The sequence below is a fragment of the Anomalospiza imberbis genome, chromosome 13 (assembly GCF_031753505.1).
Source record: "Anomalospiza imberbis isolate Cuckoo-Finch-1a 21T00152 chromosome 13, ASM3175350v1, whole genome shotgun sequence".
NCBI lineage: Eukaryota > Metazoa > Chordata > Aves > Passeriformes > Viduidae > Anomalospiza > Anomalospiza imberbis.
In genome coordinates, this window is record NC_089693.1 from 13797702 (window position 1) to 13813434 (window position 15733).

At 39.1% G+C, this 15733-nt stretch overlaps 1 protein-coding gene across 7 annotated transcripts in view; it reads left to right on the forward strand.

The window, feature by feature from the left end:
- Window positions 1-15733, forward strand: part of MYZAP (myocardial zonula adherens protein) — a 59634-nt gene that overhangs the window by 33439 nt on the left and 10462 nt on the right. For all 7 annotated transcript variants that reach the window (XM_068204103.1, XM_068204104.1, XM_068204107.1 and 4 more), the window contains 4 exons: window positions 1755-1840; window positions 4023-4128; window positions 14494-14577; window positions 14995-15095. In XM_068204103.1, coding sequence (XP_068060204.1) covers window positions 1755-1840; window positions 4023-4128; window positions 14494-14577; window positions 14995-15095 — 377 coding nt within the window. The remainder of the gene's footprint in view (window positions 1-1754; window positions 1841-4022; window positions 4129-14493; window positions 14578-14994; window positions 15096-15733) is intronic.

Sequence of the window (15733 nt, forward strand, 5' to 3'; positions counted from 1 at the left end):
GCTGACTGCTGCCTTGAGAGGAAACGCACCAAGTGCATGGAGGAAATGTCAGTTGTTACAGTTCTGCTGCTCAGCTCTGTGCTCAGTGACATACCATTGCTCTTTGCATCTTAGTTACTGTATTTATATCAGTAAATGCACCTGGACTGCCATAGAGGCCCTGTGATGAGGAGGTGGTTCTCTCTTCCTGGTGGTCCTTACAGGGCAGCATTTATTTAGGAAATAAACCATTATTTTAAAGAGAGAATTTAAAAACTATTCAATGTCTCTTCAGTGTGCAAGGTTTCTTGAGCCTAATCAAGTAATAATCATAAATGACCCAGTCTCTTCTAAATGTTGCTGTGGTAGGTCCATAAAGTGCACAGAGCTCTTTCTGGGGATGGGTAAGAAGCTGATGGAGAACCTACAGGATCAGGTTTAAAGGGGGGGCAGGGACAGGTGACATCAGAGTGGAGGGCTACCCAGCCAGGAAGACTGAAAGGATGAGGCCCTGCACAGACAGTGGGAGCAGCCTCTTGTTCACAAGCCCTGGTCCTCATGGGGATTTTCAACCACCCTGACATCATTTGGAGGGACAACACAGCAGAACATAAGCAATCCAAGTTCCTGGAATGTGTTGATGATAACTTCTCCAGTTGATAGAGGAGCCAGTGAGGAGATGTGTTGTTCTGGAACTTGTTCTCATCAACAAGGAGGAACTGCTGGGGAATGTGAAGCTCAAGGGCAGACTTGGCTGCAGTTACTATGAAATGGTCTTGGATATACTTTGGCGTTTCTCATTTTATTCAATAGCAGGCATGTAATCTTTAAAGATTCGTGCCTCACTATCTCAGATACAGGAGCAGAGGGTGTGTTAGTGAGTGGAGGGAGTACAATCTTCTGCTCTTTCAAATGAAGTGGTTTTTTTTTTTCACCAATTTCACTTTATTGTAGTACATATTAAATATCATTATCTACTGAGAAATACATTTTTATAAGCCAGTCTTGTTGGCTTGACTGGTTAGTCTAATGTACATTGAGTCCCTTTTGTCTAATGCTTGCAAATCCATTAGTAGAATTAATGATTACACTGAGAAATTACTCAACTTAATATGCCCCTGTAGTGGCTCCATTAACTTCATCTGGGCTTGAGCCTACAACTTTTAAGTATTATGCAGTGAATGTAGGATTGCAGTACAGTTCACAAGTACAGAGCAGTTCCTTCACATTAGTTCTTTAATCTGCTCTTATCTGGCTGATACTCACCCAGTGAGACTGAATGCCTCTTGAGTTTCCATCAAGGTGGATAACACACACTCAAACCCTAAGTCCTCGCAGATCTTCACAAGCACTGTGCTGGTGGGCACTTAAAAATAAACAGGAATACTCTGGGGGACGAAAATGCAGCAGTACCTTTTAGCTCAGCCTTGGATTGGGAGATCTTTTTTCTTTTTGGAGCAATAATGTGGACAATTTGACTTTATGTAGTTAAAGATTTTGATGACTCATCTTTCTATTGAAAAAATTCAGTTTCAAGTACAGCCATACATCTTCAGATAAGAAATTGAAAACTGATCTTGTTTCCATGCATAGCTGGGAAATTGATTTTATTATTATGTATTCTGTGCTCCTTGGCTATAGGAAATGCATGAATTTTGTTTAATCAGTTTCTATTTTAATTTCACAAGTGATGTTTTGAATTGCAGTGAAATATGCTTTGTGAAGCCTTTACATTTTGATACGTGGAAAACTGAATGATAACTTTTCTTGTTTAGGAACGTCACCAGCTACAAAAACAACTTGAATTAAATGAACTACAAATATCTGGAGCAAAATCTGAAAACAACTCTGACAGTGAAAGGTGAGATACGACTTGCCTGTGGAACTTCTACTATTGCTAGGAAACTTCAGGGGATTCTTTGTTTTTGTAGACACCTGAATTTTGCCTTTTCTAACTTTAAAACTGCAGTCTAGTAGAGATCGTCCATCTGAATGTAGGTTTATTGACATGTAAAATATCAAGACAATTATTTTTTGCAACAATGACCACTTTCATCCATCTTTTCTGAAAAGTTGTTTGCAAATGTGCAGAGTCCATTGCAGATGGAACAAGCTGTAACATATCTGTGGCTCGCATTTTTCTTAAACCTGCATTCCATTCCCAAATTCAGAGGAGTATGATCCTGACTATGAATATTTGCACTATCTAAACTCAAAGGTTTATATGACACTGCTTGAGTGGGTAAAGATGAACTATAACCAGAGACTGAATAATAGTACTTGATTACTACTTATGATTCTGTGGCACCCAGAAATTAAGTTTTACTGTTTTGGGCGTGCTGTTGTTCTTTGGGAAGTATAAACATGAAAGGAGGCCCCTGCTGGGAGCTTCTCAGTGCCTTGTATTGATCTGTGACCAGCTTCTCTGGTTTCAGAGTAAGAATCGCTTTTCACAGCAGCCTGTTAAAATAATAACTTCAAGTGAACAGATGTTGTTCGCATACAACATAGAATATGGAGATGAAAGATAATTGCTGTTTTCCTTTACCTCTGAATAACACAGACACTACTTGCTTCAGTGAATCCTTTCAGTGTGAAAAGTTACACTGCAGTAAAAGGGTAAAGGCAGTGTTCAGGCAGGAATTTGTGCAATGCAAGCAAACTCACAGTTGCAATCTATGCCATGCAAACAATAAATCTGTGTTCGGATGATGCTGGTTTATTCTTGCTGTCTTTACCTGTCTGTACCATATCAGACACTCGAGCTCCACTTTAGGATGTCAGTTCCATTTCTCCATTGCTATCAATGCTTAAGATCCTGAATCTTCCAATAAGATACAAAATATATGCTACAATTGCAATTAAAATATAAAGTTTTATGGGCTGTTAATACACACAACTGAAAAACCTGCAGCAATGCTTTGAATTTTTTGAGTCCTTGTCAAAGTGCTGCAGTTACATTTCTGCAGAGTACTTCACTGTTAATAGAGACTCTTTTGGGGGGAAACAGCATACAATTCAGTCATTCACTGGAATCATGTCTTAGAGTTTGCCATCTGCTGCTTTGTCTTAGAATGTTTTTTTTTTCTATTTGCAGCTTTAACAGTGGGGTTTTTTTTGGTTGGTTTTTTTTTGTGGTGTTTTTTTTTTTTTTTTTTGCTGTGCACAGACCAAGATGAAAAAAACCTTTTTGTTTTTGATTCCCCTCCTCCCATTCTCAAATTCTGTCCAGTCCTGAACCTAGTAGTACAGCAGTTTAATTTGTAAGCAAGAAATTGCTTTCTTTGACAAATTTTAAGAATTGGACATTTGGATATAAATGGAGACTCACATGGCCAAAGAGACAAAAACTTAGGGAAAAGCTTCACTCCGGTTTCCTTGCATATTCTACAGCTACTTTTCTGAAAAGCTGCCAAACCAACTAGTGGCAGGAGTTCTGTGGGAGTTCACTTTCTGTATTAAACAGATTGAAGAAATGCAGAATCTATCTGAAGAGTTGAACACATAAATTTAAACCATTCATAGCATCCCTGCTGACTGTTGAGGAGTTAATACTATTCCATTTAGCATTCTGCTGCTGTTGGCAGCTCTGCCAAATTCTAGACTCAAGGCTCCCCTGCAGTAAGACAGCTTTGAAAGCAGACCTGATTCCTGGCTTTTGTTTAGCATATGTTTCCAAAATATTTGCAGGTAGTAGTCAAACTAAATGTGTCTCTTTGAAGCTGAAGATCTAGTTGTCTAGATGCCTTCCACTAAAGGAAAATACATCTTGAGATGAGTTTTGTCTGATTGTTTAATTGTCAGCACTTCAGGCTCTGAGTAAGCGTGTCAGTATGCAAGACAAAGGTGAGATAACATGGGTGGAGATGGCCGCTTGGACTAAGATCACATTAAAATGTACTTTGGACAATTTGACATCTGTCAGTGCAATTTGACTTGCCTGTCCTGATTTATGGCGGATTCTGGGGGTTGTTCTTGTTCTGCCTACACTCCCCACTGTATAGCTCCCCACTTCCAGGCTTGATCCTTGCATGTTTTGCCAGGTCGCAGCATTTGGAGGAGGTAGCAGCCAGCTTGAGAGAACGGATCAAGCATCTGGATGACATGGTCCACTGCCAGCAGAAGAAAGTCAAGCATATGGTTGAGGAGGTGAGATGTAGTAAAACAACTCAGAGTCTTTGGGGAGCACTAGTTCTTTTACTACATAATCCATAGAGAACTGTGTTCTTTGTGTAGTTGCCTTATGACACCTTTGTTACAGTGGAAGTTGAGCTAAGCATCTGGAGCTAGTGAAGCAGAAAGAGTAGATGAAAGCAGTTGAATGCAGTGGCTGTGGGTTATATACTGTGATCTTTAGGCTGACACTAGTTCTGTACCTCTTCCTGAGTGTTCAGGAAATGCAACACAACTTCCAGCTCAATTTGGACCATTCAGAGGGTACCTCTGATATGATGCAGTCTAGTCATTAACAGTCTCTTTCCTGTACAGAAGTGGAAGGCAAAAGCTGACCTTTATTGCTTTGTTCTTCTGGTTTTGGGAGATTTTGTTTGGGTTTTTTCTTTTTTTTCTTTGAGTCCTCACAGAAATAGGTGAGGAAGTACAGGTTTTCACTGCTTATCTCTTCTTACCCTGGGGACATTGGTCTGGGGACATTGTCTTAGCTGTTGCCATTTCCTGTAAAATTTTGAGTGGAATGTTGCTGGATAGATGCTTTAGGTTTCAGGCTGCCTATGTGTCAGGAAATTGTTCTGCAGTCAGAAGGATATAATTGCAAACATTTCTGTTTCTCCAAGTAGGAAGAATGACATGAGAAATTGATAAGTTTAAATTGGAGCTTTACAAAGCTGACTGACAGATCTATTATACGAGCTTCCTACTGCAGAGACAATGGGTGTTCATGGGATACCTTTGATTGGTATCTGGACATCACACATCATACATTCAAGATATCAAATGTTTAAAAGCCACTCAAATCTAAGGCATTCTTTCTTCATTCACAATGTACTGTTACAGGATTTCTGATTAGGCATGGAGCTGTTCCATTTTTGTCAAATTCGTATTTGTATGTATTTATGTATGTATGTATTTATGTATGCTTTGTTTTATAAGATTGTGATGCAGTCCTGTATGATCAAGTGTGTGATACTAGTGTCTTTTACACAGAGGGATTAAAGTTCTTCTGTTGTATCAGACATACCCATCTTGAGGTTTTGGTTTTAGTGTAGTTTACCATTATCACTGTTTTTAAGCATCCTAGCTGTCTAAAACAAAACTTACAGTCTTCATACCATGGTATTTTAATAAGGAAAATTTCTCCAGTCCAATAATCCAATCCATCTAATTAATGGATTGTGGGAACAATTATTTAATCTGTTTTGTATCTCTGTACATCAGACATTGTATTAAAAGTGTTTTTCTGCAGGATTTGTGATACATGTGGCACCCTGAATGAATCTAGTAATACATGAGGATGGTGGCCTAAATTTTGCCCTTTATTACTAAATATGTTTTAAACTTCTGGTTATAACTTGACCTCTAGTGGGCTACATAGGTATAACAAGTCCTTTCAGCTCTATATTTTGTTTGGAGTGAAACCACATAAAAGGCTTGAGCCAATTATTATGATTTCATTAATATTAGATTTGATGGGTGAGTTGAGCTTACTAATTACTTGTAATGTATTTCTGCTGGTGCCTTCATATACACAGAAGGCCCTTCTAGACCATCTGGTTATCCTATTTAACAAGTGTTAGGTGACCAAGTCACTACTTAATTGTCAAACAGGTCTGCTTCTAACTGCTGTCTGACTGCCTGCTTTTCAGATTCAGTTAAACCTCTATCAGTCTTGACTGCCACATAGCCATAGGGTAGATATTTTTGCGCTTTCCTTTAGTCCCTGTGTGTTTAAATTTTTATTTTAATTCCGCTTCCTTCTGCATGAACACCTGTGTAGCTACATTTATATTTTCACTAGTGAGCTAGCTAAAGATTCTGGTACCAGAGGTTTGATCAGGTCAGGTGGTACCAAATACATCAGGCATTTAATGTTTGGGGCTTTTTTAAAATTTTGTGTTATTTGTTGCTTGTGTTTGTACTGTGTTTGAGAAAATATCCATAACAGAGTTGGCATGCCCTGTTTTAAACTAGACTCTTAATTAAAGGCCTAAAAATAGCAGTTTTATTAATGTAGAGAAGAGTAGATATTTACCATGGGGCAAGAGAAAAAACATTGCAGATACGTATGTCCTCAACTGTCCAAGTTGTGTGTCCATGTGGTGCTGTTCATGACTTTGTGCTTTTCTCTGCATAATATTAGATAAGTATTTCTTGGCTCATTGTAAGCAAACACTTGCTAACTATGCCATAGAAACTGAAAAATTTGCAACAAAAATATTGAAAAGGAATGCTATCTGAAGAATCTGTTCTGAAGTTAGGTTAAAAACTAGTGAGCAGCAGCACTAAAAATATCTGCTAGAGCAAATAGGGAAAATTGCACTACTATTTAAGTCCCGGAAGATATGTTCATCAGGGTATATTTAAACACACATCGTCTCTACACTAAATTTAACTGATTGCAGATGTAATGGCAAGGAATATCAAGAAAAGTGTAATGAAAACCTGCCCTGTTACTCATCATTGCAGTATTTTCATGGCTGGTACCTGTAAAATAACATGCCATCTTAGGGTTTATGAGGGTATTATAATGATATTGATAACTTGAGAAAGAATAACAAAATAATTCAAAAACTAGAAGTCTTGCTTTCTGAAACACTCAGCCTCTCTGTGGCAGCCACTAGAGCGAGAACAGGCTAACCTGGAAACTCAGGAGAGAAATGGGAGGAAAGTAAGTAGTTGAAGTTATCAGCAGTGCTTAGGTTTGAAGCTGAAACAGGTTCAGCTACTGTATGAGCTGCTAGGTGAGAAAGCCTAAACTTGCTTGACTACAGGATGAGCTTTGTTTACTATTAATCTTCATATACTGGACACAGATCTGAAGTATAAATGAGGGCTTTACTCTTCCAGTGTAAATCACAATGAGTTTATGCTGTTACCACCTCCAATTCAGAGAAATTGGAGAAATGAACATCACTTCAAAGGGATGCTGAACAAACAAGATGTACTGCTTCTCACTCATATGGAGAACTGTCAAAATTGGAACAAGTACTGAGATGAATCTCCTGGCTGAAAAAAATCACGGAATAGATTGCTCTTAAGCCGTTTCTGGGAAAGATGACAGATCATTTGCAAATCACAGATGCAGGGCATTCTGTAGAAGAGCAGCAAGCAGCCAGGAGGAAGTGAAAGAGAAGCTTTATAATGGAGTTTTGTGATGCAGCAAGCAACTCTAGCACCTCTGGTGCTATTTTGATGGCATTTAAAAATGTGTTAGGAGGTGGTGGTCGGTCCTAACTTAGGCATGAAGGGGGATGCTGCCAGAGAAGCATCAAATGTAGGAGGCCATGGAGGTAAAGAGTATTAACACCTTCCTCTTCATAGATCTCATCATGTTGTTACTGAATGCAATGATTTTGTGATCTAAGGAATTGAGCCCAGGCAGAGGAGGACACTTAGAATTCAGTGTCCTTAGCAAAAAAAAAAAAAAATTCCTTCTATTTTTTTTCCGCTGAAAAGAAATCCTTCCATCTCAGGCATTAATAGAATCTTTTTCAACTTGATCTAGTCAAACCAGTCATAAATTAAATAGAAACATAGAAAATAACTTTCAGAAGAAAAATAAATGGAAGAAATAAAATGGAAATTTTCTCAAGTTGGTGACCTTCAACACCTCTGTGTATTAGCTCTCATGCACATACATTTTTCATCCTCATAGGGATTCTTTTCTGTGAGAGCAAAAATTGCTGCTCATTAGTGCACCAGCTAAGCAGAAAGTTATCCTGCATAGTCTTAAAGCCTCGTGTTCTCATTAGAGAGAGATTGCAGACGATTTACGGCTGACAGATTTATCCCTGTGTAGAACTTGTTTGTTAAACAAATCTATTTGTTCACAGCTTAGTGTAGTACGTTTAAATGCAGTGCTGGCAGTTAAAAGTGCAGGACTTGCATTTGGCAGGTGTTTAGAAACCCAGCCCTTTTCTCATACTACTTGTACGTCACAGGCTTTCAAAAAACAAGTGAGGAGAGGCACATGGCCAGAGTGGGTCACCCAAGGCTCAGATTTTTTAGCCCTTGCCTTTGTAGCTGTCTTAAAAGTACGTCTGGGTAGAGCACAGGCAATCCAGGAAAAAAGACAGTTTGATGAGAGGAAGAATTTGCAGGGAGACTCACAGGTGAAAGGCAGAGGCACACAGACTGCCTCTGTGTCTCCACTAAGGAGTTTCCCCTGCAGAAATGGGACTGGGCAGGCAGATGTAGGCACAGAGGCACCACGGGAGGGCATGGGAAGCTGCTACCACACTGTTCCCTTCAGAGCTGAAATTGCTCTTGTTCTGTGAGAGGGGTAAAAGCTTCTCTAAGTATCTATCTGATGGGTCAACCAGTTCATCTGTCTGTGCCACTGTAGGAAATGAGACTTTAATGTAAGATAAATGAAACACAAAACATAGATTTTAAATTAGCAGAATAATTATTTTGTGGCTTGATCTCAATTTCAAACCTGGAGAGATTTAAGAGAGGTTTATTTTTGAGATTTATGCAATTCACTTTGAAATTGATTGCAATTTCATTGCACAGTAAGCTTATTTTATATGTAATGTTGTTTCATTGTTGAGAAGCAGGAGAGGGAAGAAAATCAGCATTTACATTTTGTAAGCAAGGCAAGCGGGTTGATGCACATATAGGAAGCTGTTCTGAGGGGGTCTGAAGAAAAAAGAATATTTGATTTCATGCCAAGAAATTATCTACAGAATTCAGATTTCATGTGAAATTCCCCTAACTACTGAATTGAACTGTCTCTAGGTCATGGCCCATGAGCTGTTCTCCAGCTTTAGTCTCAGATTCGTTGGATAATAAATGGTGACCAGACACCAGGGAGAAGCTGTCTCCTGTGCTGTCGGGGAAGATACTTGCATGAAAGGACAAAGTGCTAAAGAGCAAATTGTATTCTAAATACAGAAGATACTTTGTGTTGCCTAAATGGGGTATAAAAGAAGAATTTTTTCCAGAAAAGATTTAAACAACTGAAAACATCTGTATCAAGACACTCCAACCTCAGATATACAGCGAAATCTCCCTCTTTTAATATGGAAGAACAGTTTCAAGGTCAAGTAAAAGAAGCCACACAGAATCACAGAGGAGGAGAAGATGGAATTACCAACAACAGATGCCAAACTTTTTTTAACCAAAACCCGCATCGCAGCATTGCATAGTACCTACCATAAAAACGAAACAACAACAAAAATGCAGAACAAGAAATGTAGAAAGAGAAGCCCACCCTGGGAGCTTGGAGGAAGAAGATAAAGGACAGGACATGAATAACTTGCCACACCCTCCTCCCTCCCTCCCTCCCCAGTACAAGTGTTTGGCATTCCTCAGTGGACTTGAGCAAGCAGTACGTTGCTTATCTGTTGGCAGAAGTAGAATCACTGCTGATATTTGGTGAGAGGGTTTACATATGCACAACATCAGCACTTTCTGCTGGGAATTGCCAGGCCAAGTCATAAATTAGAAACTTGTCCATTACTAAGGTAGTGCTTAACGAGGTGGGTTGATGTGCAGACAATGAGCCAATGTCCGTAACTCATTAGGACATGTCAGCCCCTGCTTTAGCAACACATGGACATCAACCACTGGATAATGTGTTCGTAGAGCTCATTCATTTAGCAAGGTTTCTACATTGGTGCAATAACCTAAATCAGTCAGTTCTTAATTTTGCTGTAAATGCACTGTGAGTTTTAAAATACAATAAGTGTAAGTTTAAGTATAATTGGCTAAGTTGCTCACGTGATTTAATAAGAATTAAAAGGCAAAGGTGCTCATTCCTAGTCACTGCATTATGCTCCCTGAAAAAGTGTCAACTCTTGTCTAGCCTCTCATAAATGCCAGTTAAGGTCCAGTGAAATACAGGACTGAGGAAAATCCTGTTCTCCTTGTACAGCAGTTACCTCTGAGAGCTCGGGCTGATGTTGCAATGTCTTGTCTGTCTTGTTTTGTGCATGTTGTGTAGCATCTGTTTGTCCTGTGTGGTCATATTTCTGACTAATTTGTTCATGTCTCTGTATTGGTGTTACTGATGCCCAGTACATTAATGGTGGATGAATAAGGAAAATATAGGTATAGTTGAAAAATATGATACTTATATATATTAAAACTGTTCTGGTAAATATTTTAAACAAGTGGATAATACTGTTAAGTGATAAATGGTGATTGAGTTTACCTAATAGCTGGATCTCTTCCAATCCAGGATATCACTGTATAGTTTAATGACTCCAAATCTGTATCTGAGTTACACAGAATAAAATAGTTTCCTCTTTCAGGCTTTCTTTATAAAGGCTCTACATTTAAATACAATTTTCGTTTTCTCTCAAGATGCTTTTTCCTTCTGCTGTAATATCTTTGTAATTCTGTTGATTTTTCATTCTAATACCATTAGTCACATATCCAGCATTTCTTTACAGACTCTTCTTTTTAGGTCTTGGAGTTCTCCAGTTTTTCTCTTGACTGTTCTTCTTAGGTATTCTGTCCATGAGATCAGTTTATTGCTGTTGACTCTTTCACTTTCCATCTTAGGGAAGCAAAGTTTAGTATTTACACAGCCCATTCAAGTACCGTGACAATTGTTTGGTATTTGGAGAATCCATAAGGTGCAGAAGTGAGAAAGAAAGAGATCTTCATCAAGGGGATGGACAAGAAGAATGGAATTTTCTGGGAGATGCAGCAAGATAAAGTGACAATTTGAAGATTGAGGCAGTTTGAGAAATTACCTCAAGTTTTCTGAAGGAGGAAAAAGCATAGAGGTGGCAGCAGGGCAGAAACAAGGATGAGAGATCTTGAAAAGAAGACCATGACCATATTAATCCTGAGTCAGTGGATAAATTCAGGATGATTCACATTCCATGTTGGACCTTACATGCTGATTCAGATCATTAGAAATTGCAGTGGGTATGTGAAATGCAAGCTGCACACCCAGCACCACTGGCAGGGAACTTCATGGATGGTGCCAGGATGGCGAGAGATTCGGTGCCCTTTCTCTGCCCGGCAGGGAAGTGCCAGGGATTGAGGTGGGGTGGCTGAAGGGCTGAGAGCACATCATGCCCCTCAGTTGCTGGCACACCAGATGAATTACAAACCGGAGCTTGGGCCTCGTAGCTTTTCTCTTCCCAATTTTGGAAGAGTCAGATGTCTCCCAGCTGGAGAAGGGAAAGCAGGAACAATGGATACAGTGGGTTGGGGGAGGTAAGAGAGAATGAAGCGGTAGAAAGAAGGGTGACTGTGACCCCGGGTTGCTAAAGTCACATTATTACTGTTAACAGAACTGTTTTGAAAGGAATGAGCAGGTCATTAATGTAACTGATATTTCTAAGTAGGTTGCCAGTTTTGTTTGAGTGCTTAATGTAGACAGGAAGGTTATAGAAATACAGGTAGAAATGTGGAGTCTTAACAATGTCAGGTCAAGAATTAAGTGCAAGGGAAAGTCTGTCTGGACATTTCTGGAGAAGGCTGGCAGAGAGAGCCTGAAGGATGTACCTGAATAGTGCTTGTAGAAAATTATGAAGAAATCTGAGAGGGTAGTTGTGCAAAAGCCAGGTTTGGAAGCAAGTTGCTGAGTTCTGTGAGCAGAAACTCTTGAAGTCTGCAGACACAGAAAGTATGAGGTGAATTACAGACCATGAGCGTTGACCAAAGAAAACATAGGAACATCAGGATAATTTTAACCTGGAGTCAGTACAGAAATTACTTGGATACAAGAGTCAATCCATGGAATTTGAGAGTCTTTGGCTTGCACTGATTTGTTTCTGACCAGACAGTTCTGACCACAACTCAGGCCTAGAGTTGAGTATTGTGTTTGACCCATCTTGCTTCTCCTCTTCTCCTCCTTACCTTGTATTCAACCCAAAGTCAAAATCTATTGCTCTGACACCTGCTAGATGTTCTCTTGCTTTATGCAGCTTCTAGAAACAAAGAAACTCTCAAGATGTGAATTTGTGGGTTTTGGGGTTTTTAAAATTTATTCTATTAACATATTAATATAATCTCTTAGAGTTACTCCTGTTTTTCCTGGTTTCCTGTGACATACCCTCTCAAGGATTAATCAAATCAGCTTTTTCATTCCTGGTGTTAATGGCAAGTGATGATGTGTACTCAAGTCCTTATTCAGTAAATAAACTTATTTTTATAGTAACTTACTGCGCTGGGATGTGTCGTCTTTGCCAGGACACTTGTTTGAGCCCTTGGCCTGCAGCAGCTGCTGAGGCAGCTGTTTGGCCATGTGTCTGGGGGTGCAGAATTCCTGCTTCATTCTGAGCCTGCTTTCCTTCTGTAGTGGCCTCACAGGGTGCTCTGCTGTGTCCAGGGAGCAGGACTGCAGGACATTTTTCCTGGTGCTAAAGCAGCCTCTCATTTTAACACCTCAAATGCAGCCTCACAAATGCTGCATTTATTTCTCCTGAAATGTATTTGGGATGTGTGGCTGTGTCTGAGTTCCTAAAGTTTAAAGAACCACCAAAAGGTTCTATATAGGTTACACAATTCACAGCCTGATCATGCTGTAACCTGCATGGTCTAACCACACCATTCTGCTTGATTGCTGGACTGAGACATGGAGCTTGTCATAATATAGTACAATATTCTCTGCAGAAAAAAAAAAGGGCAGATTCTGGGGCAAGGGCATGGTTTTAATGGGTTCTGACTGGTACTATGTAAACACGTTACAGAGAGACTGGAGGTACTGTTGTGTATGCTTCAGTCTGCTGCTCCCTAGAGCATCCTCACCAAAATACAAAATGTCTCTTTGGAGTTCAGTTCTGTGTTTGGGGAGGGGAGGAAGCTATTTCTCAAAGTCTTCCTTTTTGCATTCTCTCTTAGATTTTAAGGTGTCCACGCTTATCTTTGCCTTCAGACTATTCTAATTAAAATAACTTAAAAATGTCTGTAGGGAGCTGTCTTTCTGTAGCCAATGTGAAAAATAAGCAGAACTTTAATTTTAACTGCCACAAAATCTATTTGTACATTATTCTGGTGAACATAATGGTTACTGTCAGTTTATTTCACGTTTTAGGATCTTTCTATCATAGAATGAATAGAAGTTAAGGTAAATGCCTGTGAAACAGAGGAGTTGCCTTGCTTTTGGATGACAGGTAGTCCGATCACTTATTTGGAAACAGAAATATTTTGTGTTTGATGTAAAAACCAGCCTAGGCAGCTGGTGGAGTTGATTATTTCAATAACAAGCAAGAATGGCTGTGTGTCAGTGGGATCACACAGCTGTGCTTGGCTTTGGGCTTCTTTGTGTGGCACTGATTATTTGTGTTAGTAATATTTCCTTATATGCATAATAGGAGATTATTAATAGAAAAGATCCACTTGAAAGTCCTAAGAGAACAGTTTATCTTTTCTAAAGTGGAAGTTATTGGCAGGACTGAGGCTGTTGAACCTGGGAAGATGTAACTGACTTAATTCAGTCATACTGTTAAACAAAGTTGTGATTAAATATGACGATCGAGGTATGTTCCAAGATTTTCTGAAAATGCTATGAGCTTTGTGTTTCTGTGAGTTGAAAACTGAAATCATAATAGCTTTAGACGACATGGATAGTTTTTATATGGACTTTAAAAGAGGAAAAAAATGAAAGACCTGATTTTGAGAAAGATGGATGATGATAGCACTCCCGTATTCTGTAACTGTTCAGCTAAAACACTGTATGGCGTTTATGTTCTAGCTTTTCCAAGTAACAGCTGATCATTGTGTCAGTGACATGTGATACCTGAAAGTCATGGACACTAAATTGAAGTTCAGTTGGTGTTACAGCTTTTCATTTTTTGGTTCAATATGTGCATTTGTTTTGCGTATTTTTTTTTTCACAGTTACGTATGTTTTTGTTTAAATATTTTATAATTTCATGCAGTGAATTTTTGGGAGGATGTTGTTTTCATTATTTTGCCTTGAGTATTTTATCTTTCTCCTTTAGCAGGATACGAATATATATATTAAGCATTGTTTTCAGATATGCTGAAAAATTTTACACTGGTGAAGGGGATGTTAGTGTTTGTTCACAGCTTTGATTTTAATATACAGAATTAAAAAGTGACTGGTGAGAATGCTTGGAAAATTTGACAGAAGTATTCAGAAATGGTCATTCTTGCAATGACTGCCAGAAAAAAATGAATGTGTTCTGAGTTCCTTGACCTGAGTTTAGCTGTTCTGCAAAATGAATTCACTTTAGTAAAAGTCCACTAAATTTGACAGCTAATCCAGGGATTAAAGCAGTTTGTGAATAGTGACAGGTACTCAGTTGTTTCTGAACAGTAATATTAAATACGTTTTCTTCCTGTGATACCTAGATGGTTTTCTTCCTTTTCCCATCCCCATCAGACTAAATGTCTTTGTTTTTTCTCATAGATTGAAATGCTAAGGAAGAAAGTAAAAGAAAAGGAATTATTTATAATACAGCTTTTAGACAAAATCTCTTTCTTAGAATGTGAGGTAAGGCATTACATTTTAAGTTTACATTATTGTGATTATTTTATGAAACTGAATTAAATTTGAACCAATGTCATCCAGTGCTAGCTGGATGTATAATTACTATATGTATTTGCTGTTCTTCAAATGGAAATTAAACATATGACACCAGTCATACAGTCAGGAGTGTGTGTAATAAAGTCTCAGTATTCAGTCTGAGTTTCTTAACTTACAATTTTCTAATAGTTTTACAATGACTTAGACCAGAAGCTTCTGAATAAAACTGTTGGTTTAATTTATATCCTTTCCAGAATTATGGATTCCTTTATCAATACATACTTTTACACTGTTTCTTGTAGGGAGAGGGCAATGTGCAATTTTATTTCCTTGTTTAATTACCATAAATAAAATAAACTTGTGATGAAAATTACTGTTTCCCAGAATAAAGAATTACAAGATAAACTGGACTACTTAATGGAAAACCAACAAAAGACCAATATAGAAACCAGAGATACTGCTGTAGAATGTGATCTTCCGTACAGGTATTTACTTTTTCTTCTTGTTTGTGGCAAAATTCTTCATAATGTCCCTTATCAGTGCTGTATTAGTAAACCATTTTGCTGATAAACTGTTTGAGTGGACTGTGGAGTTTAAAAGAGCACTTCACTCCTAGGTGCAGTTTACGTCAGTGATTTATGGTTTAGGATTTTTTTTTTTTCTTAAAGATGCAAGCATACTGCAAACTCCTGGGGAGTAGTAATTGCCAATAATGCAATTTAAGTGGAGAAGTCAGAGAGGGGACTGTGAGGTGTGGCAAGTTCTGGTGCACAGCGGCTGCTGGCAGTGCTGCAGACACGAGACAGCTCTGCCCAAGGCTGCTCAGCACTGGCTTTGGGCACACTTCACCCTCTGTGCCCAGAGGTGTGACCAGGACCACTGGGAGAGCAGGGAACACCGACAGGGGAGGGCTGCAGCAGTTCTGGAGATCTCCTGGCCCAGGGGGGAGGATTGCCACGTGAACAGTGCCATGATATTGCCACGTCTGCACTGGAAGGCTGTTGCTGCTCTGTGGTGCCAGTGGCTCTGCAGCCTGGCTTTGGGAAGCTCAGGTGTGGTGCCAGTGGCTCTGCAGCCTGGCTTTGGGGAGCTCAGGTGTGGTGCCAGTGGCTCTGCAGCCTGG